Source organism: Glandiceps talaboti, chromosome 1 (assembly GCF_964340395.1).
Source record: "Glandiceps talaboti chromosome 1, keGlaTala1.1, whole genome shotgun sequence".
In the NCBI taxonomy this organism is placed as follows: Eukaryota; Metazoa; Hemichordata; class Enteropneusta; family Spengelidae; genus Glandiceps; species Glandiceps talaboti.
Window position 1 is genome coordinate 7181393 of NC_135549.1, and position 17088 is coordinate 7198480.

At 35.2% G+C, this 17088-nt stretch overlaps 1 protein-coding gene across 3 annotated transcripts in view; it reads left to right on the forward strand.

Moving 5' to 3' along the window:
- The first annotated feature begins 786 nt into the window (after nt 1-786).
- The window catches only part of LOC144442115 (uncharacterized), a 36892-nt gene continuing 20590 nt past the window's right edge, over nt 787-17088 (forward strand). For 2 of the 3 annotated variants that reach the window (XM_078134916.1, XM_078142320.1), the window contains exons 1-10: nt 787-955; nt 5413-5666; nt 6397-6550; nt 7206-7337; nt 8822-8947; nt 9380-9496; nt 10128-10268; nt 15296-15433; nt 15997-16134; nt 16552-16689. In XM_078134916.1, the coding sequence (XP_077991042.1) occupies nt 898-955; nt 5413-5666; nt 6397-6550; nt 7206-7337; nt 8822-8947; nt 9380-9496; nt 10128-10268; nt 15296-15433; nt 15997-16134; nt 16552-16689 (1396 nt within the window). In that variant the 5' untranslated portion in view covers nt 787-897. The remainder of the gene's footprint in view (nt 956-5412; nt 5667-6396; nt 6551-7205; nt 7338-8821; nt 8948-9379; nt 9497-10127; nt 10269-15295; nt 15434-15996; nt 16135-16551; nt 16690-17088) is intronic. The other variant, XM_078145087.1, reaches the window with a different exon arrangement.

The following is a 17088-nucleotide window of genomic DNA, read 5'->3' on the forward strand; positions in this document are numbered from 1 at the left end:
GCATAACAACCCTCTGGGTAATAGACGTCTACCAGTGTTTTCATGACCAAGCAATAAGTGTATATTATAAGTAGTTGTATAATCCAAAAGGATCACACTGGTCTTTCCCTTTGAGTGAGTAAGTGGTGATAAGGGTGAACCTATTGTTCTTGCTTATTCTTGCCAGAGGGGGCGCTGTTTGGCAAAATATTAGGGGGTGGGCGAAAATAAAGAAAAAATATTTTGATGTTGGAACTGAACATTTGGGTCGGCTGGGTAATGAGAAACAGAAACCGGACTAGTCTGTAGTACCTAATGTGCAATGTGTAGTAAGTGTTTGTTTGTGTGATAACTTGGTTGTGGTATGAACTGAACAAGGCCCACACCATTAGTGGTAATGTTAGTTTCCGATTTAGTAACTTACTGCATCTAATCAATTTGTATCTAATTAGACAGAGAGGACAATAAGAGGTCATTTACCAACCCCTTTTATATGCCAAATGTGTTATCTTGGAGATTGTAGTATAGAGTACTGTTAGACCATAAATCACCTACTGAAGTACTTGATGTGGTTGTGTTGTGTGAAAGAGAACAATCTGGACAAACCACAGCTTTCCAATCACACCAAGCCCATCACACCAGACCATAGCCATCCTATTCATAGGTAGCATATGGGTGTCAACTACTATATTCTTCTATCAAGTAATACTGGTGTTCAGGCTGGACCAACCTAATCCATAATGGAATAACCCAGGATATTTCTTTTCATTGGGTGGTGTAATTTTCTTTCAGTCCAATTGACAGGTCTCCACAAAGAGAAGGGGAGGAAGTGGATCAAGCAAGAAAGGAAGGGACACATCCTTTTGTCTCTCTCAAATCCAGTCTACCTCAGTGTTGTGATCAAGTCAACTAGGCAAGATGCAACAGTGTGTCATATTCCTCTGTGTTCTTCTTGGCATGCAAAATGCTGCACAAGGTAAGATGACATTTTTTTACCTGTATACATAGCTGAGATTTGTTTATGTAAACTTTCCCCATTTCATTCAGTAGTATGCATTTACACAATGTTTGACAGCTAGACTGGATGTGTTAGTGTGCAGGGTGATGGTAGTCTTGCCTAATGTTTGCAGTATCAAACACTGCCTACTTCACACAAAATCATCAAGTGTTATCACTATTTACATCACAATTACACACAGCTTGGAGTGTTTGTATAGTTTCTGTAAAGTTATTGAAAAGTAAGATGAGACTCATGAACAGTAGAAAACTTTTTATTGAACTAGTCCACTTTCACTGCTTAACTGTTCTTGGGTGGCAGCGATGATAAGTTATGAATACCCCAACATTCTCTCTTTCTCAAGATACCTCTTATATAACCAGACTAAGAAGATCGTTGTTAAGCACTATCTGTTACAACAAAAAGAATTCGGCTTAGACAAAAACAGGTTGTTTTTTTACACTCGTGTAATTAAAAATCAGATACCCGTGTCTAAGCTCCAAAAACAATTATCGGCAACAAAGACATACATATTTCTCTTACTGTTTTACTGAGACTTTAAAAAACAACGTAAGATGCATGAAACCTAGTATAGTACAATGTAGTGTGTTGTGTTTGTAGCTATATTTATTCTATGTAAGACAATGGTTAATATGTTGACAGCTATGTTCCTTTAACTTGATTCATAGTCATTCAAGCATTACTAAAGGGTGTGGGGTCTCCTGGTCAATACGTGTCAGGCTTGGCTAGTTTACTTCCATGTTGACGGATAACTAATTGATAACTTTTAATGACAGACATAAAATAAACCACCCCTGCCACTGTAACTTGGGGATGCATTTATACAACTGCAAACTGCATTTTCTCACAATATCTAAGTATCTACAAAGTTCAAAGTATTTTAAAAACACATTTCATTTTCATTGTTTAGAAATGCACTATTAATCTTGATTGGAATTGTTTTGATGGAAAGCTAAGTCCAGTCACACTACAGTTTTAAGATACACTCTGTTTTTTAACTTGAGACCAGATTTTTGTAATTTGACATTTCTATTAGATGATTGACCCCAGTGACGTACTAAGAGAGTATTGAGATAATAGAAGCGAGATAAACCATTTAAAGGATCACTTCAATTAGGATTAAAATTTAGATTGCGAAAGTTGTCATGTTGGTTCAAATCAAATGAATATTTTGTGTCTTGTCCTGTGGTTCCACCATGGAAGTATAACCCACTGATTAGTTTATCACTAGTAGTATAGAACCTGAGATTGAATCATGGGGCTTTAAAGGGAACACTGCTGAAGGAAATAAAAACCCCTTTCAACACTTACGTGGTTAATCAGTATGTAATTTCTATGTCAAGAATCGTTCCAGGAAGATTTATTGTTTAAACTTTCACCATCATATTGTTACTACACAAGTTGCCAAGGCCATTAGGATGAATATGAATTGCTACCTGGAAGTCACCTTTTGAACCAATATTGCTTCAACTTGCGTATTCATGAATGTTTCATTGCTGGTGTTTTGTAACCTTTATCAAAATCATAGAAAGTTCAATAAAGTTTGAAGTAATTCTGATTTAAAACTTTCATGACACGGTAGTGCAATGAAGTGCTATTACATGTACTATGGATATTCATGGAGGTATCTCACTTATAGCTCCATGAGATGTCCAGGTAGACATATAGAACCTATGGATGGCCAAAAAAGACACCGACTTATAATATTATTTCTTGGAAACTCATTAAAATGTTACAATAACTGTAAGATTACGCCACTGTCACCTGATCACAAAATTGGTCCCTGCACAACATCTGGCCTTGTAAATCCTTAGATTTGTTACACAACAGAGAGAGAGATGTGTCCTGAGGCTATTTGGAAACATGAACCGTGTAGATTCTTTGCAGAATACTTTGCAGAACATCACTTATTGTAATTGCTTGGTGTACATGCTATTGAAGTGGTTATGGTTCCAGGCTAAGTGTTGTGTACTTCAAAAAAATCTTTTGTACATTGCATGAACAAGTATCAGGTAAAAATGTTTGAATGGTACATAGAGGAAATTTGTAGATATGTCTGTGAGGGCTCAAATCAAACTTGTAAGCTAGGTAGTCAGATTTAGCCAAGTAATGTTTCAACTACTATTTCCTATTGATTTCCATTGATCTAACAGAGTCAGAGAGTAGTCCTCATAAATTTGGTAGTTTGGTCATTTCAAGCTCTGTCCATGTATAAGTCCTAGATGCTGAAAGTCCTTCTAGGATGGTGACAGTTGGTACAAAATAATGGATGTTATGGGATTTGTGCAAGAAAGGAATAAACTTTTAGCTTCAGAGATTGACCAAATTAAAAGGGAATAGTTAAAGGCCAGGTATTCAATCCTAGGTTCTCTCATTAGTGTTTTCACATCAATGGAGCCATAAGACTATCCTTTTGTTCAGGTTCACCTTTTTTATAACTTTACCAAACAACTGTTTTTCATGCCTAGATTTTAATTATAAGGCCAATAAATACATGTAGAAGAAATCATTGAACTAGAAACAAGTAACTTTGAAGTTAAAACTTTGAGTATTCAACTTACATGTAAGGGACAACAAAGGTTATCAAGGTAAAAAAGAAGAAATTATGAAACTAAAACCAAGCTCTCCTAATCAGAAATAAGGAATTACCTCTAGGTAGCAATATGGGGGTAAAAGTGCATTCTTCTCCCAGGCCATAACGAACAATTGTACCGGATGACTAGTTGTGTACATTAGCTGATGAGTGCCAGAATAGCTGTTTGACGTCACAACATACTGAATAGAGAGGATGTTGGTAGTACTTCAATTACAGGAATCAGTGGAAGGGCAGAAAGGAAAGCAGAACGACAAAACAATTACAGTGTGTATAAGTGTGATGGTATCATGTATGCCTGTAGATTTGAGTGACCTGAATGGTTAGAACTGATAGCCCAGAGACTTAGCTATCAGGCCTAGTGCCTGACAATGATATGTGGCTCTGACCTGAATGGTTAGAACTGATAGCCCAGAGACTTAGCTATCAGGCCTAGTGCCTGACAATGATATGTGGCTCTGACCTGAATGGTTAGAACTGATAGCCCAGAGACTTAGCTATCAGGCCTAGTGCCTGACAATGATATGTGGCTCTGACGTGAATGGTTAGAACTGATAGCCCAGAGACTTAGCTATCAGGCCTAGTGCCTGACAATGATATGTGGCTCTGACGTGAATGGTTAGAACTGATAGCCCAGAGACTTAGCTATCAGGCCTAGTGCCTGACAATGATATGTGGCTCTGACGTGAATGGTTAGAACTGATAGCCCAGAGACTTAGCTATCAGGCCTAGTGCCTGACAATGATATGTGGCTCTGACGTGAATGGTTAGAACTGATAACCCAGATTGAGACTTAGCTACCAGGCCTAGTGCCTGACAATGATGTGTGGCTCTGACCTGAATGGTTAGAACTGATAACCCAGAGACTTAGCTATCAGGACAGTGATGTGTGGCTCTGTAATAGTGAATATGACAAGTCTGTGGTAAAAAGAACGGAAATCAAATTGAACAAAAAAAATTGCATGTATGTGTAGTGTATGTTAAAATTTCATAGTGTAACAGTGAGAGTATTGTGTTTATTTCATATTTTGATAATGTCCTTGACAGCTAAACAGGAAAGTGAAATGGCAAAACAGTTACATTGTACATCGTTGTTTTTGTGTAGTACTGATATTATTGTTGATGTCATTGACCTTGCACTTGCATTTACCCATTCGGTGAATGACCTGTGTGTGTTGAGCCATACTATTATTGTGGGTTTTTACTATCCAAAACTTTCTGTCCAAATTTTTGGTTGAAAATCTGTATTTGACCATTTAGACCCAAATTATTTTTGTTTATGAGTTGACATCAACATTTTTGCTGAAATGATCTTATTTGCCAAAAAATTCAGAAAAATGAAGTCTCAATTTTTATGTGTGTTGATTCCTGAATAACACAGAGACATATGGAAAACAACGGAAAACATAACTACCAGAACTAGACACTCACATAGGAAAAAAGTAAAAAAAATAAAATAAAAAATCTACCTACCCCACCTATAATCGGAAACATACAATTTTTTTGTTAGATCTTACTGGTGGAGCAATCAAATTTCAAATTGTCTTACATGATATAAGAGATATTGGGGGGGGGGGGGGGGGGGGGCTGTCAGGATGAATGTGTTTCGGAAAATTTATTATCAGGATGTCACATGTCCTGTGGTCAAAATGAAAAGTATATGCAAATTACAATATGCGTGTGCCTGGTTCATTTGTATATGAAAGTAGTGCAAACAGTGAGTATACATTTACCAGTAAAATTCATCTGGTATATGTAAAATAAGTGAAAGCTTGATTTCTATTCTAATTTGAGTGATGTATTTTGATATTATTATTATTAGGTATGTTGCTTGATGTGAAGGAAGAGTGCTGTAATCGAGGTTCAGCCTTGGCTGTTGAGACGAGGGGTTGTACAGATTATTCACAACCCTTACCAGACATTGACCCCTTGGATCAAGATAGCTGTGTACGCATCATTGAAGTATGCTGTGTACAAGAACTACAACATGCAAAGTGTAATATAGGAATATCTGCTGCAAGAAGTGGTGGTTCTTGTGCTATGCAAACAAGTTCTTTAGGTGAAGAAGATTACCAAGTAAGTTACATCATGCTTTCATAGTTTTACATTGTAAGATTTATGACAACAAAAACTGAGATTTCAGCTAACTAAGATAGACACAACTAAAACTATTGTGACAACATGTTGATAAAAGCTGTGAAATGAGATAGTTTGATTTTACTTTTATAGGATTGTGTTTCTATTCCATGATCTTGCAGTGTACATTTTTGTTGGTTTCCAGTGTTTACACTATCCTGATTAAAGGGTGCTTATACACAAAGGCATCACTACCACCCACTAGTGTAATCTACCACATCATAGTTTTAGTTTGTGTCTATCTTTGAAAGCTCAATTTCCACAGTAGTATAAATGCACCCAATCTGATTAAAATCCAATGGCTGTTATGTTTACTGTCGTTGGTTCTTTTGTGAGCGTGTGTGTGTGTGTGTGTGTGTGTGTGTGTGTGTGTGTGTGTGTGTGTGTGTGTGTGTGTGTGTGCGTGTGTGTGTGTGTGTGTGTGTGTGTAAATCGGATGATTGCTGTATTCATAAATGATGTCAGGTATTGGGTTGCCACAAAACAGTGGCTGAAGATTTTACATTAATTTTTTTCTTTTAAATACCTTTTGTAATAGTTTGTTGCTTGTATTTTGATGTGATGTAATATTTAAGCTGTCTTGTGGTGTGTTTTTGTTATTCTCTGGACTATGTGTCCGTAATAAAGTTTTAATAACAATAATTGACATATGTTGGACTTGTCATTACAGGAATGTTGCCATTGTTGTCGTCTTGGTATGAAAGCCAAACAAGAAATGTCATTTGTCAACTGTGAAAGAGTCAGTAACTTTGGTGACCCCTGTGACAGAGCATTTATGGAGTGCTGTATTAGAAACAATGTAGAAATCACACCAACAGTACCAGGTAACTACACTTTAAGATCTTATCTATTCTATGGTAGCAATTCTCGTTACAATTTGCGTAATGACTATAGTCAAAGGCTTGTTGTACCTCAATCATATAATAGGCTAAATGACAGTGCTTGCCATTTGCGGACTAAAGCTATGGAACTCAATTCCTGGAGAACTAAAGCTGATCACTGACATTGAACTTTTCAAAGGTGAACTTAAAACACATCTGTTTAAACAATATTATAAACTATATGTATTACCATGTGTCTTTTACTAAGTTGTCATTTTAACCTTTTTGTAATTATTGTAACCAGTTTGGGGTTTTTAGCTTTATTTGTTTGATTGTTTTACCATGCTTTTAAATATATTATGTGTACAGCGCTTTTGAATATTAATGAATAGAAAAGTTGCTTTAGAAAATAAATAAACTTTAATTGAAACTTATTAAAAATATTGCAAACATAACAACATTCAAATTAGTCAGATTTTATGGAAACCCTTTGAGTTGAGTTTTGTTGAGACCATCCAGTTCTCATTTGCATTAAAAACACATAATGTATACAGTTGTGCTGCAATGCCATTGGTGCTATTTTGAAAGTCCATGATAGCAGTGTGTGATCTCCATTGTTTTTTTGCTATATAATTGTAACTTGTACTATTTATTGCAGATAACATGGATGAGTGTGCCTCATATCCTGGACAGCTGTGTGAACATATTTGTATCAACACACCTGGATCATTTATGTGTTCTTGTAATACTGGATATGTTTTACAGTCAGATGGCAAGACCTGTCAAAAACGTAATATTCAAACCTCTATTGGCAATTTTACTAACTTACATTTGTGTTTACAGATATGAATATTCGTGGACTCTCAGTTCATAGTATCAAATGAAAATCTCTACTCACAGAGTCAAAAAATATCTTGGAAGTGATTCCCAAATTTGGGCTGACATCTTATCAACATCATCAGTGGTGTACTACATGTATGGGTGTTTTTTTGTAATTTAACAATTTCATCAAACCTGATAGTGAACTCAGATCAGAAATTTAGTACCTTTCTGTTATGGCAATGTGTATAATTTACATTATAATCATCAAATTTTGATAGAGTTTCTGAAACTAAACAATAAATTTCTTTCATCAATGTTTTTTATCACTCTATACCAAGGCAATTGGTTTCTTCTTTCTTTCATCTTCAGTACACAGTTGTACTTCTTTCGTATGTGAAAAAATGAGCAAAGTTCTTGACCACTATTGGCAGACATTAGACTGTTCACGAACCAGGCAAAGTCAACTCATCTATTTAACAGTGACGCATGTGTGTGTGTGTGTATATGAACAAAACAGGATGTGATTCTCAGAAGAACTTGAACAGTTAATCAGAATACTTACATGGATCACTTTCGACCTTCCACGTTGCAAGTTGTGTACTGTATACAAGGACTAAACTATTTACTTTGTGTATTCACATTGTCTTCACTATGTTTTATTCTCACAGATTAGCTTTTATTGAATTTTACTACACTAGTTTTGATAAATACTTAAACTTTGGTATCTAGCAAAGGATAGAATTCAGTAAACAAAACCCTGACTATTACATGTGTAAAGTGTTACACTTCTATTGTAATTTTTCTTCATTCAGCCAAGACAAATATGAGTCAGTGATCTAAGGGGCTTTGTCACTACAAGTTGCTAGACGAGTATTGACAAAACTAAGGGTCACAAGTATTTTCTGGCTGAATGAAGAAAAATATATAAGAACTACATATTTATACCAGCACCAGTAATAATATCAAGGAAAAATTGAGGAAAGTAATGGCAGTTTTGAACGTTTTGACCCATACTTCTAACACAGCAGAACCAGTGACGTAGACAAATATTAATGATGTAGATGTTGTCGTTATGTAGAATGACCTTAGTATATGTTCCGTATTTTTCGTTCAACTTGGTTTGTGCATGGTATAAATATGGTTATACTTTACACTTCCTTTCTCCAGGTCTGATAATCTAGAAACTAGCAAAGTATAGAATTCACTGACCAAATCTGACCCCTTTATCAATGTATTTGGTTATATCTTATACTTACTTTCTCCTTTTGTGGTATTAATCTAGAAACTAGCATAGATTTCAGTAAAAACCATTCTCGCAAGCCAGAGCACTTATTTCTGCTGAAGTAGCAGTGCGTCTTCAACAGTACTGGAAAAAGAGGCTGTGGTTTACGACAATGGTAACAACTGACAAAGTGTTACACTTTTATCGTTGTATGTGGTTGTACCTTTCAGTTCCTGTATCCTGTTCTGATAATCCATCTCCCTGCCAACATGATTGTATAGAGATTGGCCCTGGTGTGCAGTGCTCCTGTCATGAGGGCTATGAGTTAGCTGACAATATGAGAGACTGTGAAATAAGTAAACACAGAAAATCAATCATTTCTCTAGCACAGTTTGAGCTGTTGCTTTCCATGTTTATGTAATCCTGTAGATAGAAGCAATTCTGGATGCATTATTGTAACCAAAAAATTAAACTTCTTGGCTAGGGCTAAAAATCTTTACTCGCATACCTTTCGGAAAGTTATCTGAAAGCTGTTTGATAGACTGAAAGATTTGTAGTTGCTGAATGGTTGACAAGATCTCAGCAGCAACAATGATGACTCTTTCAGTGTAGCTTTTAGGTAGCTTACTTTGCTTTGCTTTCTAAAAGTTACGCAGCTTTCTAAACTAAATCAGGGTTACCTCATTAAAAACTTGCATGTTCACAATTTCACAGCTTTTTGCATATTTTAGATGTTGTTATTTTTTAGATTTGAAAAGTGATAAGTTTGTTGTCTAAATTTCTTTCAGTACTAGAGACCTGTGGTACCTTTGGATGTCAACAAGACTGTATAGAGACAAATCAAGGTGCCCAGTGTCGCTGTCGGTCTGGTTATGAGTTGTCATCAGATGGGAAATCATGTGAAGGTAATCTTATTTGTTGGATTTTTTTTATCAAATTTAAATATACTAGAAACAAGTTTAGGTGAAACAGAATGTAATCCAGCTCAGTGAAAATCTTATTATCTACATCGCTACATTTTAATCATCTGGCTTCATAAGAATATCACCAATGGCATTGTAGCACAACTGTAAAGTTTGTAATAATGTTAAAAATATCTTTATCCACATGCCAATCCATCCCTGTTGCTACCCATGCAATATGCACCATCATTTTAATGTTGACTTGTGATTTATGGTTTTTTAGTTGCTAGGTGACTACATGTCATTTTTATTTATTAATCTGTTTGCCTAACTATCCCAGTATAGTTATTTTTGCCATATACACAATCATTTGGTTGTTGCTATGGACATGGTTTCGTTGCTAGGTAGACGTGTATTCACTTTATTCATATATATCCACTTGCCAAACCAACCCTGTTATCTGTGCAATATAGAAAAGCATATGGGTGTGGCTACGAGCATGGTCTTGTTGCTAGGCAAATATGGGATCATTTCTTAAATGTTTTAAACCCATACAATCGTGTTTTTCTATAGCTCTGCTAGACAACTGTTTTCCCCACCTAATCTGAATTTGACCTTTAACCCTTTCTTTCAGATATTGATGAGTGTTTCTTCAGATCTGATTCCTGCCCAGGTACTCATGCATGTGTGAACACCGAGGGCGCCTATCGATGTGAAAGAGTTGTCTCCTGTAACAGTGGCTACCAATATAGTTCTATAACCAATAGGTGTGAAGGTATGTTATCACCTTAATTCAAAATTCTCATGTTTTCTTTGATGATTTACAAATATACTGTAATTCTTGAGCAGACTGAAAAGAAAATGGGTTCAACTATGATTTTGTAAACTAGCATGAACATTGAATTTATGGATTAATATAGTTGAACAATTGCAATATCCTAACAAAATTTATAGTTAGTACTGTCACAGTCTGTCTATGATAGAGGGACTGTTGTAATGTGTGCAGAAAAAGTACTGTGGAAGAATTCAACACTATCCAAGTTTTGAAATGTGGAGAGTGTTTGATCCAGGTGCAGCACTTGACAATATACACAAATTATGGAAAGAATTTAATAGCAGGCCCAATGGACAATGTCCAGTGTTTAGCCTCAACTAATACCATCCAGAGTGGCTCCGGGATTGGTGTCTGTCTGTCTGTCTGTCTGTCTGTCTGTCTGTCTGTCTGTCTGTCCATGCCTACATCCATGTGCATGCCATTTCTCAAATATACCTTTGGTAATTTTTTTCTAACTTGTGCAAAGATGAAATACTATAGGGCACATGAATGTTAATTTTTATGGCATCAAATCTGAATGAATTGTGGTCTTCTTTGTCATAAAAAATCTACATTTTAGGTAAAACCTTGTGAACTGTAGAAAACTATAATGCAAGGGTCAACATCCTGAGTTGAACTTCTTGTTGGTAATTTGTAAATTAACCTTCACCAGGGTCAAATGTTTAAACAGGTTATTTCTTGCATATCACCAACTCTAAATGATATGGAAGTTGGGCCAATATCTTTAAAAACCCTGTAAAAATACAATTGGACAAGTGTATGCTAATTAACATAGCAGACTACAATTTGTGTGCACTAACTTTGAAAAGATAAGTTCATGTTGGGACTGGCAACACCATTTGATATCTGTATTAATTTGCCTTTCTACCAAAATGTTCTGACCTGGTTGACTATGTGTCCTGTTTGTAATTGTTCGCCAGCATGTCTGTGGAAGGTGCTCTTCGTATGTTGCTTCTGTTTTTACTGGTTTTAGAGATGTGAACCATTCAGTTATGGACCTACACCATTATTGTCGGCAAGATGGCCAACTGTAGTGTAGCCGTGAGTTTATTCTCAGTCTACAGTTGAACCGGAACCCTTTTGACTTCCAATGACTTTCTTGATGGGATTACGTCAGAGTTGGTAGAAGAGCATCATTTCACCAAAACAATGAGATGAGCCAGGTAGGAGGGGATGCTTCCACCTCTGAGAGACTGAAAACAAGGAGATGAGCCAGGTAGGAGGGGATGCTTCCACCCCTGAGAGACTGAAAACAACAAAGACTTAACCATATATCGCTCCCTACTATTATTCCCAAATGTGTGGTCACCAAAAGGAAATGATGAATTTCAAAAAAATTTGCATTTCATATTCGCGTATGGAAATGATTGCATACTGATGTTTATGGAAACATTGCTGGGTGATCAGTCGTACTGTTCCAGGTTTTGATCTGTTTTGGGTGTCCATTGCATCACATTTGAAATGCTAAGGGATTGGTTCAAGTGCAAGATGGTGAAGTGTATTTATACATCAATCAGCCCTGGTGTAAAACCATTGTTACCAGAGTTTCAATTTTGAACTTTACCACTAGTATCGGTATCACTCTGCTCTGAGTTTTCTATTATCCACAAACGTTTCTCACAGTTATCTACATCCACCCCAAGGCTAATATCAATAATGTGACTGATACAGTATTTCAACTTTCTACCAATATGTTACTTACCTGAAACATTTTGACAAGACACAAGATCTATGTTCCAGTGTCTACATACAAATCAATCACTATGCCACCACTTTGAATAGCTGATCACAATATTTCGTACTGGTTACCAGTCTACAAACCTGAGCTCAAGCACAAGATAATGCAGACGGGACAAGTTTGTGTATGGTCAGAATACAGTATACTGCAGTGTTGTCTTAAATGTAAAGGTTGGGACAAGTTGATGGATAAAGTTATCTGTCATAAAACTCACCCAAACTAAACGTACTAAAAAATGGCAAAATATTTCAAATAGCTGTCTCTGATACTCAGTACTTTTATAGATAATGTATTCAAAGTACTTAACTTTTACAGATATAATTTTCTGTTTTTTCTATAATTTCCATATTTGTGGTGTCCAGCAAGGTTGAGTTGTATAGAGAGGAAGCGTTATGGAAAGCCATGGCATGGCCATTCTTCATAATAATAATCACCCCCCCCCCCCCCACCCTCACCCCCAGTGACTAGTGAAAACCCGTCATGTCATCCATGGATGTTAAAACCTATGTGTTATTTTATTATGTCTGTGCCTATTGCAGTGTTATTGTCCTTGCTTTGTAGAAATTGTTTTCATTGCGTTTATAATGCCATTCTTGTCCTTTGTTTTAATTGTGCTTTCTGTGTGTTGTATTTTTTACATGCCCATCTTACAAAACAAACAAAGGACTGTCTGTTTTTTGGACAATAATAATTGTATTCAAGTGTGTTGTATTATATTGTATTGTATTGTATTGTATTGTATTGTATATCCATATTGTCTGGGTTGAACTCAGTCTAATAATATTATTGACTTTGACAAATTTTTTCTTGTAAAGAATTGTCTATTTTTGGGACTATAAACACATAATATTATATTGTATTGTATTGTATGATTATCACATTGTATTGTATTGCATTGTATTGCATTGTATTGTATTGTATTGTATTGTATTGTATTGTATTGTATTGTATTGTATTGTATTGTATTGTATTGTATTGTATTGTATTGTATTGTATTGTATTGTATATCACATGAAGATTCAGTGAAAAGCATAGGTAATAATTTTAAAGTGTCTACTTCCAGGGCCCTTATTGTCTGGCATCAGCTTTGCATTGACATTCAGAGGTCAAAGGTCAAAAATGAGCCATATTCTCTGCATTTCTGACTGACTAACATGGAATACAGAGAATTTTTTGAAACTTTGTAATAAAGTTACAAATTATAATTTTTTAATTTTCCTGTTAAAATTTTGGCAAAATGGTGGTCATTTTGTCTAACATGTACACAATTATTTGTTATGTACATTCAAGATATAACTTGTGTGATTCATAGCCTTTCTAGTAGTATCGGCAGCTTTGACCTAAAAATCTAACTATTTCTTGCATTTCAGAGACAATAGTGATTGAATGTAGCCATTATCTTGTAGAAAGATTATACACAAAGCAAATTAGAATGAAAAAGAAATCATGCAGAAACCAAGTAATTGTCTTTGAACAGAAAATATGGATCACATATGACGAGTCGTTCTACATCAAGACAACCTGTGTCTACATCACAAATATGAATCAAAACATTCCAAAACATTGTTTTTCCAAATTTTTCATAAATTTACTGGAGGTATGATTTTATTATTCACCTTCATTCAGCCGGAAAATACTGGTGACCTAAGGGTTTGTCACAACAAATCACTAGGCCCCTTAGGTCACTCATTATCCTTCCAATTGTTAAATGAAGACAAATGGTTAGAAATAATATCTAAATGTATAAGTTGTGTAAATATGTAATTTAACGTTGCATCCAAGGGGTCAACTCAGAGCTTTTATTCCACCCTCCTCATAACTTTATTTGTGTGTGCAGTATTGTAATTATTTATTTATTTGTAAATGAGAAAGAAATTATTCATATTTCTGTATTTAAGAGTATTCTATTTTTTCAAAATTTAGGGAATGTAATAAAAGGCACGGTTCAAAGTTTCCTTCTGACTTTTAATTGTCATTTCTAAGTCATTCAGAATGTTACAAATATAAAGTTCAATTATGAATTGAAAGTACTGCCAACATGTACTCATATACATATGGTACTTTTTAAAATACATTTTGTAAAAAGATTTAACCAACACACCGACCCCTCATTTTCAGAGTGTTAAGATGAGAAACATAAAATTAAGTATGAGTTGCCTAACAACAGAAGCTATGTAACTGGCAAGCATGATGCTTCTAACTGAATTCTTACAGTATTAGGATTACTCAATTCCTATGTCTGAAACAGCCAAAGAGTATCTTCATGTACAAGCAGTTGTAGTAGCTAGGACTGTATTGTCCATGAAGACTTTGTTATCAATAAATTGGATACAAGAGAATGGTACATGAAATAACAATTTGTAAAAAAAAAACTGCATCCCTGAGGGATGATTGCACAATGTCACACAAGCTCAATATGGGGGGGAGGGGGTCTGGCATCAATGCGATTGCTGAACTTCATTTTCACACTTCTAACCAAATTTTGAAAAACTTTCATGCCTTCAATGATAACTGGTTCTGTATTTACTACTGAAATATTCATAAGTTGATTAAATTTACTGATAATGTGATACAGTGCTGGGTTTCGGTAGTATTTTAATGTATTTGCCATCATGTTTTGCATTGCATCGATCATAGTGGTGTGACTGCTACAATTTTCACCATGGTTTACATCATATATAATTGTGTCAATGTCAAACTTGTGAACATTCGTTTAGGGGAGGGGTAGGGATTTGTCCTAAACAAACAAAGTTCGTTTATTGAACTTATGTGACATTGTATGATTGTCCCTAACATAGATGTTTTAGGCAAAATAGACTTTTATTGATGTTGATATGGCTGGCAGCGTTTGGATTATGCAGCACAGAATGTAGATGGAGTGCACCACGGGTAACCACAATGCATACATACATTCATAATAAATTAGTCCATGAGATGTGTTATGTACATATGGTACATACAGTGTATGTAAACACTCACTACCCACTTGTTGGTGAGCATATAGTACATTGCAGAAACAATGACTAGATCTTTCAGGCCGCTTGTTGGACTCTATCTTCTGCGAAGACTTTTTCAAATATTTATCTTTTTATTTATTTATCTATTTATGATCTGTTCATCTCTTTATTATTCCATCTCTTTTAACTATGATAGGTCTTACTGTCAATCTCAGGAGCCACACAGAAAGTGAATTTAAATTAAAATTTACTACTGTCTTTTTTTCATGCAGATGTGGATGAATGTACAGAACTAAATGATCCATGCCTTGGACGGCAATGTATTAATACTGATGGTGCTTTTCAATGTCAACAAGAGAATCCCTGTGAAAGTGGGTTTGAATTTAATGAAAGAACTCGACGATGTGACGGTAAATAGTCATTTATCATCTCAACAAAGATGTCTCATAGTTTTGTACACGCAAAGCACAAAAACGTTTAATATTCATGTTACTCCTCTTGACATAAGCTTGCAATGCCTGTCGTACATATTATAGCTGTTTGTTTACTGTACCCCAACAAACACAATCAGAAAATGGCAGCAGTACTGCTATTACATTTAAATTGTTTATCTTCACAGCAGGGTTTCGCAACCAATATCAACCAAACATTGCTCAAAGATGAGACACTTAACACATGGCATGTACCGTATTGTATATAGTTTCTTTTCCTTTCACACATGACCATTTTCCAGATATAAATTCATAATTTGTAAGTGATTATTTCACCGATTAAATGTGTACATTCATGTTATCAAAAACAGTCTTTCTGTGTCAAAAAAATACTTTGACCTTGACAAAAGTTGGTTTAAAAAATCAAATTTTTTATGACATAAAATGTGGAGTTGTGTGTTACTTGTTTCTGTCAAGTCACTTTTAAATAATCTTGATTGTCCATCATCATGTATTACAAATTTGGATTTTATCTCTTTCAGATATTGATGAGTGTGCTGAAGTAGATGGTCCTTGCCTTGGACTAAGATGTATCAACTTACAGGGTACATACAGATGTGAGGAGGAGGAACAATGTGAAACTGGTCTTAAGTTTAACACACAATTACGGCGATGTGAAGGTTAGTCTGCTGTTGACAGTTTGTTTGTTACGTATTCATTCATTTGTTTGTAAATTGTGATATCAGTCAACAAGCACTCTAGGCTTGAATTGTTAATGTTAATTTTAAGAACTCTACTACCTTTATTACTTCAAAGAAAAAGAAACAAGATTTCACATGACAAAGTTTGGAAAGATTTCAAGAACTTCAGTTTTTTGTGACAGTTGGTCCAAGGCGAATTCTACCAAGCAATATTTTATTCAATTTTATGTAAGCTTCTTTAGACTTTCTTTTTAGATAACTTTGCAGTTAGATTTACTTAGTCACATTTTCTTGTATATATTCACAGCAACTTGACTTCCACATACTTGTAAAAATGATTTTGATATTCATGAATTTATTTGTTTATTTATTTGTTTATTTATATATCTCTTTCAGATATTGATGAGTGTGCTGAATTAGATGATCCTTGCAATGGACAGAGATGTATCAACTTACATCGTACATTCAGATGTGAGGAGGAACCCCAATGTGAAAATGGTCTTGAGTTTAATACCAGAACTCGGAGTTGTGAAGGTTAGTTGCAAAGATAGCAACAGGGATTACATGCAGTAGACAAATGGATAAACATACCAAAAATGTATGCAAATATGCCCAGCAACTAGACCATGTCCATAGCAACAGCTAATTGATGATGTGTATTGCAAAGTTAAAAATAGAGATGGATAATTAGGGAAGTGGACAATCATCCATAAAGTGAATGCACATATGCCTAGCAACAAGATCACACCCATAGCAACATTGAAATTGTGATGTATATTGCTAACAACATGAATGGTAGGCAAGTGAATAAACTTTCAAAAAAATTGGCATAATTGACCCAGCATTATGAAGATGCTGCTCATCCCAACAGTAAAATTGTGGTGTATATATAACATTTTAAAAGATATAACATAAACTCTGCAGTTGTGCTAC